At 35.3% G+C, this 12589-nt stretch overlaps 1 protein-coding gene across 5 annotated transcripts in view; it reads left to right on the top strand.

Annotated features, from left to right (window-relative positions):
* The window catches only part of LOC129926725 (coiled-coil domain-containing protein 150-like), a 30687-nt gene extending 19228 nt beyond the window's left edge, over positions 1-11459 (top strand). Inside the window, exons 5-9 of one of the 5 annotated variants that reach the window (XM_056032482.1) lie at positions 2708-2828; positions 5731-5792; positions 6512-6561; positions 7535-7599; positions 11271-11459. In XM_056032482.1, the coding sequence (XP_055888457.1) occupies positions 2708-2818 (111 nt within the window). In that variant the 3' untranslated portion in view covers positions 2819-2828; positions 5731-5792; positions 6512-6561; positions 7535-7599; positions 11271-11459. Of the gene's footprint in view, positions 1-2707; positions 2829-5730; positions 5793-6511; positions 6574-7534; positions 7600-11270 lie in introns of all 5 variants that reach the window. The other 4 variants (XM_056032480.1, XM_056032481.1, XM_056032484.1 and 1 more) reach the window with 4 other exon arrangements.
* The last annotated feature ends 1130 nt before the right edge of the window (positions 11460-12589 follow it).

The raw sequence follows: 12589 nt of genomic DNA, 5'->3' as shown, positions 1-12589 counted from the left end.
CAAGTCTTGGCAGTCCAGTAGCACTTACATCAATGCCAATGAAGTGCCTGGAGAAAATGATTTTAAAACATCTACTGAAAGAAGTCGAAACAGGTCTTGACCGCCGCACCAGTTCGCTTACAAACCGTCAAGAAGTATAGAAGATGCAATACTATTCATGCTGAATTGTCTATACCAGTGATGCCCAACCTTATACGGCCTGTGGCCCATTTTAATTTCTAACACTTGTGTCGCGGGCCACATTAACAAAAAGATACCAAAAAATGAAATAGAGAATAAACCATTTTAAATAGAAATATTACAAATTTGTGGCTCCAATGGGCCTACTTACACCATAATTAAGTTACGTAACAAGGGTTTCAGTTGTCTTATACCTGAAAAAGTTTTCTACTAAAATAAGTACTTGTAAACATTGTGATCATACCATCAATTTTTGTTCGGAAATGTGCAAGGCTTATGTAGACAACACGGCGTAGAAATCTATTGTCCTTATTGTTCGAAATTTCTCAAGCTGGAAATCTGGATTTGTTAGTCAATCAGTTCCAGTTGGCGTCACTCCTCAGCGGCAATAGTAATTATTTCAAAATCTGCTGCTCTGTCATTTAGTTTTGAAGAGATTTTCACCAACACCGTCTACTCGACTCACTTTGCTATTGTCATGCCAGAAAGGCTGACAGCTTCATTTTTTTTTCAGGCCGATTTTATTCCATCACTGCTAGCGCTAGCAAGCACCTTTTTATGCTTCATTTCTCTTGTTAATGTGAGCAACTCTGTAGCCTCCATTACAGTATACTCATTTCTTGACTTCTTGGTAAATATTTTTGTCAATCACTCAACTCTAGACGTAACTTTGCGATCTTTTCTTGGTGACTCAAACCAACAATGCCACCATATTTTTGTAATGGTTTGTTTTAGAATGCTTTTTATGCTATGTTCCTAAAAACACATTTTACAGATCAAACATGTTGGCTTATTATGTTCCACCAACAAAAAAAAAAGATCTGTCAACTTTACCTGAAAGTTTCAACATCCAATTTTCGTTTCTTCAGCTCTCCCATTTCATTAAAGTGCAAATGTTATACGATACGGCACCAATCATGTTGCTGTCAAAAGTACACGAACCAAAATGATGCAGAAAAGATGTGCAGTGTTACACACATGAGATGTCAAGAACAGGGCTAGCTCTATACAGCTGTGGTATTGTCCAAGACTCTAAAACAACTGTCAATTCTTGTAGCCGAAAAAAAACAACTAGTGTTCTTATAGAAAACAAATCAACATGAATAGTACAAGAAAATAGAATGAAGTCCATCGAAGAAAAAGCTAAAGTCCTTACAGAAAAAAATTCATTTTTCAACCTTTTTTTTCCCTACATTTTGTGTAGATGTTTTGGCGGGCCAGTCCAAACCACGTCCCCCGGATCTGGCCCGCGGGCCGTAGTTTGAGCATCACTGGTCTATACCATCATCTTGATACTCAGAGACACTATGCCAGAGTATTATTCGTAGATTTTTCATCTGCATTCAACACCATCCAACCACATCGCATGATACAAAAACTATCTGAACTGAACGTTAGCAAAAACATACAAGCTTGGATTCTAAACTTTCTTATCAAACGCCCACAATATGTAAATGTGAATGGCATGTGTAAGGCACAAGAGAGCTTAGCACTGGAGCGCTGCAGGGGTGCATCCTGTCACCAGTATTGTATACCATATACACAAATGACATTCAGAGCCTATCAGCTGACACTACCATCATAAAATTTGCTGACGACAAAGCAATTTGGCCTTATTTCAGGTGACGAAAATCTGTACCATTCAATAATTGACACCTTTTACCAATGGTGTATAGACAAGTTTCTAATTTTAAATGTTCAGAAAACTAAAGAAATGATTATTGACTTTAGGAAAAATAAAGGCCATATTGCAGAAATTCAGATGAACAATCAAACCATAGAACAAATACAAAAATATAAATATCTAGGAACAACTAAGAACAACAAACTGAAATGGAGTGAACACTGTCAAAACCTCTACACAAAAATTCACCAGGGACTCTTTTACCTTAGAAAGATAAAATTTAACATCGACAAAACCATTATTTCACTTTTTTATACAGCAACCATCAGCAGTCTAATTAACTTTGCCATCACCTGCTGGTATGGTAACACTTCATTGGCACAAAGACTTAGACTAAATAGACTAATTAAAAAAGCATCGAACATCACTCAAATAAAGCTACCATCTCTTGAAGAGCTTTTTCATGAAAGATGCCTTTCCAAAACACTCTCGCTTCTTAAGGACAACCTGCACCCATTAAACCACTGTTACATAATATCTTGAAAGAAGTGGTCGTCTCCTTTCCATTAGAACTAAAACAGAAAGATTTTAAAACTCCTTTATTCCACTTTCGGTCAGAGTGTTACAAGATCAGCTGTCGTCATCGAGAAGTACATAGAAGTTTAAATTCATAAAGCGCTGGTTGGGAATGTGTATGTGTTTCGTGTGTGAATGTTGTTCGAATTCCTCATCTATACTGTTATTGTACAGTAGTTATGCTGATGTTGTCATTTGTAGTCAAACTGAATTTCCATTTGATTGGATCAATAAAATTATCTTATCTTATCTTATAATATATATATTGAACTGATGTCATTCTATAAAATTGGTATTGCATTGATCAGTTTTATGTTTCAATGCCAGGAACTTGCTGCTCTTGAGGAGCTAAATGCCCAACTAGTGGAAGAAAGCAATCACATAAATACCAACCAGAAAATCCAGCTGTGTGACAAGAAAAATGAGAAAAAACAATGAGCCAACAAAGGTATAGTTTATTGATACTTGACACCTTAATTTCTCTTGTAATAAAAGCAATAATGAGAAGTGCATGTCAAATATGTAGATTTTTATTAAGGTATTTTTTAAAGTGAGTGCTTTGATTTTTATTTTGATAGAAGCACCAACGCCAGAAACTTATTTTGAACACTTTTAACATTACCCATCAGCATGTTAGTTTTTTTTTAAATTTTTAAAAAGAATTTTACTATCTTATCCTATCCTTCTAGATCATTATAAACATCATTCATTGGTAAATATCTGGAGCTTGTCTGTATTCTTAGTTGTTATTGTCCAAGTCTTTGTGCCAAAGAACTGCTTTCAGATTTTATTGTGTAGGGACAGCCTTGTATTACTCCTGTCTTCAATTTAAAGGATAAATAAACATATAGTAACAACTATTTCAAGTATAGCGCAGCACATGGATTAGGTAATAAAATATCTGTCTACAATACTTAGCGCCAAAATGACTACTGCATCAAAAAGCCTTGTTTTAAGGATACTATTAGTTTAATGTGGTCTGTCTGTCTATCATATGTAGATCTTAAAATTTGAAAAGCTATTGAAAATCCCATTTCATGATATTTTGCAGCTTGCAAAGGCTACATTTTCTGTTCTGAAAGCAAGCGCACCATTTTGTTTTCAAAATTATGTATTGTTGTCATTCTGCATGCACAAGGCGCAACAGTGCACTATTAGATCACTGTATATGAACTGGAGCAACTGGAATTCCATCTAAGTGGAAAAGGAAGAATATAATATTTTAGACGAGAACTTGGCTTGATCCCCCTAGAGTAATGGTTCAGCAAGGTTCTTTGTGTGGGTTGTCTAGTCAGGAAGTTGCCTAGGAAAACTGTGGAAACTGTGTTCTAGTGAGTGGAAGACATTCCTGTTGGTTTGTTATTGGAAAGTGAAGACAGAGGCGGCGACAGTGAACCCTGCAGGAAAGAGTTTGAACATCTAAAAACCAGAATTGACATTTATGTTCATTGTAATCATCTCACATTTTTTACATAGCAAAATGAAGTTATATCTATCTGTCTATCTATATATATAGGGACTATCACATCTCTCTTTCTCTCTAAATATATATATAACACATTAATGTGTTTTCTGTTATATGGGTTAGTAAAGTTTACCAAAATTTTTTTTTTTTTTAAGAATGCATATTCTAGTTGTAAGCACCTATATTTATTCATGTTTTTAATCAAGGCATCTTTTAGTGTTATTTATTACCAGCTTCTATAATCAGTAAGCTTAGCCAGTGGCCATTTCAATTGTATCAAAGGAAAGGATTTTTTCCAGAAGTCAGGAATGAGAGTTTGGCCATTCATCAGCTTCTTGGTTAGAAGGTCAACCATCAACAATAGATGATCATTTAATTATCTGTATTGTGTGATCAATGCTCAGTTACCCCTGCCATTACAAGGCCAGAAGCACAGCATCTCAAGGGGCCTTCATATTCTACAATTTAGCTGGGAAAAAACACCACAATTAGGGGTCAGGTTCTGCTTGAATAGATGTATTTAACGATATATACATGCATTCATCATACAAATTCACTAGGTACTGGGCCCAACACCTATTGTTACACCTATTAAAGTGCCTAAGAAAAATAAAAAAAATCTTGGAAGACAACGGCCACCCGCTCCATCAGAACTACGTCAGGTCGTCGCGAAGTGGACAACTGCTGTCAATCAAAACAAGAACGGAGCGGTACAAAAACTTGTTCGTACTTCACTCAGTCAGACTCTATCACCGCCACTAATTGATCAGGGAACATGAAATGCACCAAGATACATGTGTGTAGTCGCTGAATGAACTCTTTTTGTTGTGTCTGTTGTAATTATGTGTATTTTTTTGTTGTGTTGTCTTTATATGAGAAAAGAGTCCTTGTAATCACAAGAAGTTTCTGTAAGGATCAATAAAGCAGTCTTAGTCTTGTGTGCATTCTTTTCAAGATACAAAAACATTATTTTATGCTATAAGTTTTAAACAATAAGAATGTAATTCAGAAAAGTACAATCATTAGGTTAGGCTCATACTGAACTTTATCCTCATAACAATCAGTTCACTGAAAAAAACATGTCAGGTAATCTAGATACCCTCAGTTCAGAAGCCAAGAGCTCGACTACCAAACCCTGTTATTAATATTAAAAAGTTACCAAAACAAAAAAGTAACGTTTACCTTTCAGACCTTGTGATCTATGGGGTAGATGATCTTAGGTCATCTACTTCTTAAACCAATGGTTAATGAGCAGGCTGTAGCGCCACTGGGATGGATGGATGGTTATTTGGCCAGCAAAATGACCAACAGCTTTTACTTTCCCCAACTAATGTCAGGTACCCATTAGAGTTGGTTGGACTCAGGGGCGCCATAAAAATCCCAGATTTGAACCCAGGATCCCAGATTTGGAAACCAAGTTCTCAACCACTCAGCCCCATTATAAATATTAAGAATGTAATAACAATAATAATACCTCAGCAGTCAGCCAAACAAAATACTTTCTCCTGCACACATCTACTTTGTATAGAAGGAGATATAATTGTGGTTGTTGATAGTTTATACCTATTGATATTTCTTTTTTACCTGCATAGGTGGATCTAGTGGAGGGCTCCCTCTGATCTTATGTGAAAACACAAACTCTCTTTGAAATTTATTTTTAAAAATTATTATGGCTTCTGTTGGTATTTTAGAAATACATTGAGCTGCAAAATGAACACCCCATATAATACCCCATCATTCTGCAGGAGGTCTGGACTAGGAAGTAAATTATCTTTAACTCTGATGTAAAACATTTTACAAAAATTACATATTCCAATTCTGACTCTGATAATGCTTTCTGCTTCTACTTCAACTTAGCACATAACATATGTTGTTTTTTGCACAGGTCAAAGAGCAAAACAAACAATGTGAACATTTGAGCGACTCTGACAGCACTGAAATAGATCTGTGAGTGTTGATTAAAAATTAAAAGTATTTTATCAAATATATTATTTTGTTTCTCAACTTTGTGAAATAACATGAAGCAGAGCTGACTGGTATATTCCAGTCTTTTTGATACTTTATGTTCTGTACATTGTCTGCTCTAGCATTACTTGTATGGTGTATCTTTTTGTTTATATTTACTTACACTCTGAAACAACAAAAGGAAAAAAAGCAATTTAAGCTTACTGAATTCAGAAAGAAAATAAATAAAGCTAAACAATTAGAAAGAAATATTTTTTTTTTTTTTTTTAAAAATCTTGAATGGATAAATCAGTATCTAATCTAACTTCTTTGCACATTTAATATTTTACAAGAGACAGTTCAATTTTCCTGCAGGAAGTCGTGGGATGGCAGCCAATAGACCATGAATAACCAAGCAGCCATTTTTTGTAAAAGACATCTTTTGTTTTGATATGAGACAGTAGTGTGTCTCATGGATGTTGTCATTTGATTATGACATTTATTATATTATTGTAAACCATTGTTTTGGTTTTTGAGATGAGACACTATTGTGCCTCTGTGATGCTGGTTCTTTGATTATTTTGAACTGAACCTGTCCTACTATTTTGATTTGTTTCATTATTTTATTTTGTTTTGTTGGCCTTTATTTCCGTTTGTATTTTACATGATCTTTTTCTTATGTTTCTAAACAAACTCTTTTTTTTTTTTTTTTGTTGCAAAAGAAAAAAGGTTCAAGACCAGAAAAACAAGTGGTACTTAGAAAAAGCTCAAGGTTGTTGTGTATGTAAAATCTTTGTTTCATGAAGTATCTCTTTTTTTTTTATATAATATCGCCTATCAAACTTGTATAAGCTCTCTACTTATAAATTTCTGATAATTCAATTTCCAAAAGTTAAGAAAAATGCCCTGAAGCCAGTGGCATAGCTCGGGTGAGGAGAGGAAGGGGGGGGGGAGAATTTGAAGATTCCCCCAAATTGAGTGTCTGAAATTTGTTTTTAAATAAATTAAATGTTACGTCACTTTCATGTAATCCCGCCTTTCACATTGTTATATCAGTTAGTGACCCTGTTGCATGTATTCCACACAGAGTATTAACTCTTTCCATGCTGGGTCATCCTCAATTTTAAGGATTAACTTCCATAGCGCTGACTAGTGCTGTGTTACTCTCAGGAAGTAACTTAGTATAAAGGGTAGTTTAAGAGCACTGAAAACAAAGGAGACCATGAACGTGTTGAAGAAAAGTACCACTAGTCAGATGATTCATACAAAGATACAGCTATTGAAGTAGTGAAAATGTCTCTTAATAAAGAGAAGTAGTGCTGAAGAGATTTCATTCTGTGCGCTGCTTCTAGTGTCCATCCTATAGTTGCTGATTCAGAAAGTTTCTTCAACAGCTTGATGATTTTGTCAAGCTGCAAAGAAACTGCCCACGTAGTTTTCTCTCTTGCAGACCACCTTGTATTACTGTCCTTTTTTTAAACTCCAGGCTCCAGCTTCTTTCAGTTTGGCCCATCTCTGGGGTGAATTGGAAAAAAAGTTGACTTCATATGGAAATGAAGGACGAATTCAAAGTCTGGAAAACCATTTGGACACCTTTGGGTTTCTTCTTGAATAATGACACGCTGATGAAAAACTGTTACTTTTTCCTGTTTGATGAAATACAGGCAAAGTGCTTAATAAGCTAAAATGTTGTAATTTTTGTTGCCTTAGAAAAAGACTAATAAAACTACATCTCTATGTTATAGCTAGGAGTGAAGAGAACTTGAGAAACACAAGCAATGAAGTTAGTAACATAAAGTCAAGGTTGATAGTAAGTATTTACAAATTTATATCAACTCACTCTGTCTGTCTGGCCAAAAGTTTGTACACAATATTTCTCTGACACCCAATCTTAAGCTGAAATTTGCACAATTATTTCTTTTCCTGAAAACACAAGAATCAATTTAAAAAATTAATCAATTAGTACCCTAACCTGCACCCATGAGGGGACCTTCACCACCCATAGGGGTAACAGTGGTGGGTTTTGAACTGGTTAGCAAGCCTTTCTCACATCCCCACCACGTGAAGGTACATTCAGGTACACTTGCTAGAGCATACAGTGGTAGCTCACTGAGAGCCATGTTTGCTCACGTACTTAGCCATCACAGTGGGTAACAACTGGCCACTTCAATACATGTGTACTGCTCCGAGTACCAAAGACAACTGACTTAAATTGAGTTTAGTAATTATCACTTCCTCTTCTTCTTGGAGGTTTTTCTCATGCTATCACCTTTTTGACCCAAGGTGAACAAATAACATAGTGGCTGAGTGGTAAAGGACTTGACTTCTGAACCAAGGGGTCATGGGTTCAAGTCCTGATGAAGATGGATTTTAATTTTTGTGATTTCTAGGACACTGAGTCAACCCAAGTTGAATGCGTACCTAGCATTAGTTGAGGATAAGTAAAGGTGGTTGTTTGTTGTGCTGGCCACACCTTTGTTAACCTTTGGCCACAGAAACAGATGACCTTACATAACAGATTTTTTTGTATAAATAAACAAACAAAACAACATTTAAACCCATTAGCCACTTCTGCTGTCCAGAACGTTTTAGTCCTATACTGTTTTTATTAGATGTTCCTAAAACCCCTTTTCAATATCTGAAACTTTTTAAATTAAATATTTATTCAGTCTCATTGCTAGGTTTTTCTTCTTCTTCATCGTTCTCATTGTTATGTTGGAGTGTTCATATGACTAGACCAATACATGAGATGAACTGCGCATTGTTTCCAAATCAGGGAGCTCTCCATATAGTTTTCTTTCTATTGGGGTGATTTGGGGCCAGTGTCTTATACGGGCCTCTTGGTAAAGAGAGCAGTTTTGGAGGAGGTGGTCGGCATTTTCTGGTGATACTCCACATGGGCAGATTTCGCTGGTTCCAATTTTGAGCTTCCGGTACATGTGTTGTCGCATTCTGTTGTGTCCGGTCCTGAGTCGAAAGATTAGACGTTGGTCTTGTAGTAAGCGTCATCTTTTTTGTGATTTGGATGGGAGCTCGTCCATTTCTCATTTATTTTATCTACAATTAATTTCTTCATTTCTTCTGGATAGAGTGCAGAGTTTACTTGTGAGTTTGTTCTCCCACTCTTGGCGAGTGTGTCAGCCTTCTCATTTCCTTCTAGTTGTATATGGGCTAGTATCCATTGAATAACAGTTTTTTTGCTGTTGTTGTTGAGCTTTGTAAGTGCTGTTCTGAGGTTTTTAATATAAGAGGAATCAGAGTTTTGCAAGCTTTGGAGGGTTGTTTTTGCATCGGTTAGCAAGACAATCTGACTGTGAGGGGAACTTGGATGATTTGCTAGCATGGTAGCAGCTAGTGCTAAATGCTTCCCTTTCTGCTCTGTAACTTTTAGAGAGCTCTCCAGTTGCAATGGATTTTTCTAGTTTTCCCTCCATCTGGCCATTCGATAAGTATTCCAACTCCTCCATTTGTGGTGGCTTTATGGGATGAGCCATCCGTGTAAACTCTTATCCACTGATTGCTAGGGTAATTGGTATGTAGAAAACAGTTCACTATTTCCTTGAGCTCTGTTGGTCTGTAATCAGATTTTCTTTTTATGTTTTCAATATGGTCCCTTATAGTAGGAAGAGGGCTTTCGTCCCAGGGTGGAGATTCGTTATAGTGTATTGAGGATTCCAGAGTAATTTTTTCAAGTTGGTGTTTCTTTTTTAGGTTTAGAGATTCCTGTATGAAATTGGTTCTTCTGAGACGTTTTTTTGTGCCAGTTTTGTGGATTTTTGTTCTGAGTGGGTGCCTTTCCAAGGTTTCCAATTTAGTGAATTGGGAAAGGATTTTTATTTCTCTTCTTTCATCTAGAGAGATCAGGGCAGCGGTTTCCTCCATAGCTCTTATGGGTGTTGTTTTGATTGCTCCTGTCATTATCCTCAAACCAATATTTTGAACCTTGTCTATTTTTCTTAGGTTGGTTTGGGCTGCTGAGCCCCATGCTGAGGCACCATATTCTAGTACAGGTCTTACATAACTGGTATAGGTCTTTTTCAGGATGTTGTGATTAGCTCCCCAATCTGTGCCAGCTAACTTTTTCAAGAGGAATAGTCTCTGGATGCCTTTACTCTGTGTTTTATCTATTTGGTTTTTCCAGGTTAGTCTCGGGTCATAGGTGACTCCAAGATATGTAGGGCTGTCATTTTTTTCTAAAGCTTCCTTATCTAATGTTAATTTTATTGTTTGTTGTTTTGTTGAAAGTGTGAATATGGTATATGTTGTCTTTTTTGTGTTGATGGACATGCCCCAGTCTTTGGACCAATTATTGAGTATATCAAGAGCATCCTGTAATCGAAATTTCGATGTTCCTACATATTCTTCTGTGCTAATTAAGGCATGGTCATCTGCATACATACTGCTTTTGACTTTTCTTGGTAGGTTTTGATTTAGATCGTTTATGAATATTAGGAACAGTGTTGGGGATAGGACTCCTCCTTGGGGGACGCCATTTTTTTATACCCACTGCCAGGTTAATTACAAATCATTTTGGAGAAAACTGATTTTATTTTTCATTAAAAGGAAGAATCTTTATACCTTATTTTCAGTTATAATCTCTATTTTTCTAGCTGTAATTTGTATTTTTATATTAAATACAAAAATGTGACCTACTTCTCTTTGCTTAAGATTATAAAGGTAATCGGGGGTAGGACGTAGTGGGTTTATACAATGTTCAATATCAAATGGTTAATTTTTGGTAAACTCTTTAATTTCTTCAAATTTATCAGTCTTAGAGAAATTCATTTAAAATTTTGTCTTGGGAAATGCTATTAGGATGTAGCTTACAGAAATCAGGTGTGTCCACAATATATACATATAAAAATGCAAATAAATTAAAACTAATTTTAAATATCTTTATAAATATTTGGCAATGTCTCATAAAATGTTTCATGTAAATGAAGATTATTCTTATTGGCTATATTCAGTTACATTCAGTTAAAGCAGTAGTGGCCTTAGGGGGTAGCTAGTGGGGCAACCGCTCCCCTGCAATTAGAGATTCCATTGTTATAATCAACTTCGAAAACCAGATCAGTTCTCATAAACTAAGATATTTGATAGTATATGATTTGATTTGATACAAATTATTATGTAAGTTCTTAACATACTTTTGGTTACAAAGTCTCATTCTGTTTGGAAAAGACAGCATCTTATAACCTGCGGTATTTTTTTTTAAACCTTTTTTTTTTTAAAATCTTGTTAAATTTCTTTAAATTACAGTGTACAAATTACAACTTGTGGATTGTTCTTTGCATTATCATTACATGATACATTTCATGTGAGGACAAAGAATCCGCTACTAGCCCTAAACTTTTATAAACTCAACAGAGCATCACATCTTCATTTAATATACTCCAGCTATAGCGTGCTTTGGTATTCAATGTATTCTAATGTTTAAAATAAAAAAGCTAAATACAATTATTTCTTTTTTTTTTCTTTCAGCCAATATGAAAAAGAGTGAGTTTTCACAGCATGACAGTTTTTTCTTAGAAGACTTTTCACAGTGTCAACTTTGTATTGTGGCTTTCTTCAATTGTCATTCATAAAGATCAGTGAATTTTGTTAATTCCAGATTTGAAATTTTGTAACTTAATGCTGTTTGTGCTCTTACTGTGATTAAATACTGCATTGGGTTGAATTTGACCTATATAGGCCTAGATATAATTATTCAACTGTATGCCTACAGTTCAATCTTATTCTTTTAACTTTGTACAAATATTTATCCATAATAAAATCAGTAATAAGGAAAATGTTTCTTACATAAACATTAATGCACAATAAAATAATGTTTAAAATGCTAGCACAATACAAATGTCTAGAATAAAAATATAGAGCCCAGAAGCTCAAAATTGGAACCAGTGAAATCTGCCCATGTGGAGTGTCACCAGATAATGCCGACCATATCCTCCAAAACTGCTCCAAGAGGCCCGTACTAGACACTGGCCCCAAAACACCTCAATAGAAAGAAAACTATACAGAGAGCTCCCTGATTTGGAAACCACTGCGCAGTTCATCTCATGTATTGGTCTAGTCGTCTGAACACTTTATCATAAAATGAGAACGAAGAAGAAACGTAGAACCTACTGATAACATTTGTGTTAGTGGAGCCAGGAGAACCTACACATAGCTTTTGTGGAGATATCTACCTTCTACAAGTTTCATTACAGATCTACTTGATAAGACCATATACACTAAAAACACTTATGTACATTTGTACATACACATATGTGATTCAATGTAGTTAAGACTGCCCAAATTAAGCTTGTCGCAGTTAGTAATGTTGTTGAGTATATTTGTAAAAATGTACACTATCAAATAGTGCCACTTACTTCTGTAGGCGATTACGTCATTCATGGTATTAATATTTTGTGCAACATTTTATTCCTTGTCCCATTGTCATGAGTGACGTAATGGATCAGCTCTTATTTTGGGGTCTTTTTCGCCTTATTGTAATTGATAGACAAGATGTACTTTTTGAGGTCCTGAAGGAATCTTGGTTTTATACTACTGGTCAGCCTTACCATTTTGCCTTGGATTAATTCTTGTTAGGACTATTTGACCTCTGTTTAGGGTGAGTTGTATTTTATACTGTAACGATATTCTTTAAACGGATTTGTTCGTATTTCTAGTTTTAGAAATTGTCTGTTATTTTGTCTGTTATTTTGTCTGTTATTTTTATAGGGTTTCAGTTAATTATTTCATCGTTGATTCAATGCTGTGGGTTTTTGGTATTACCGTGGACATTGTCGTCGTCATCTTTG

This window comes from Biomphalaria glabrata, chromosome 6 (genome assembly GCF_947242115.1).
Source record: "Biomphalaria glabrata chromosome 6, xgBioGlab47.1, whole genome shotgun sequence".
Classification (NCBI taxonomy): Eukaryota; Metazoa; Mollusca; class Gastropoda; family Planorbidae; genus Biomphalaria; species Biomphalaria glabrata.
The sequence above is the reverse complement of the archived record's forward strand: the minus strand, read 5'-3'. Positions and strand labels throughout refer to the sequence as shown.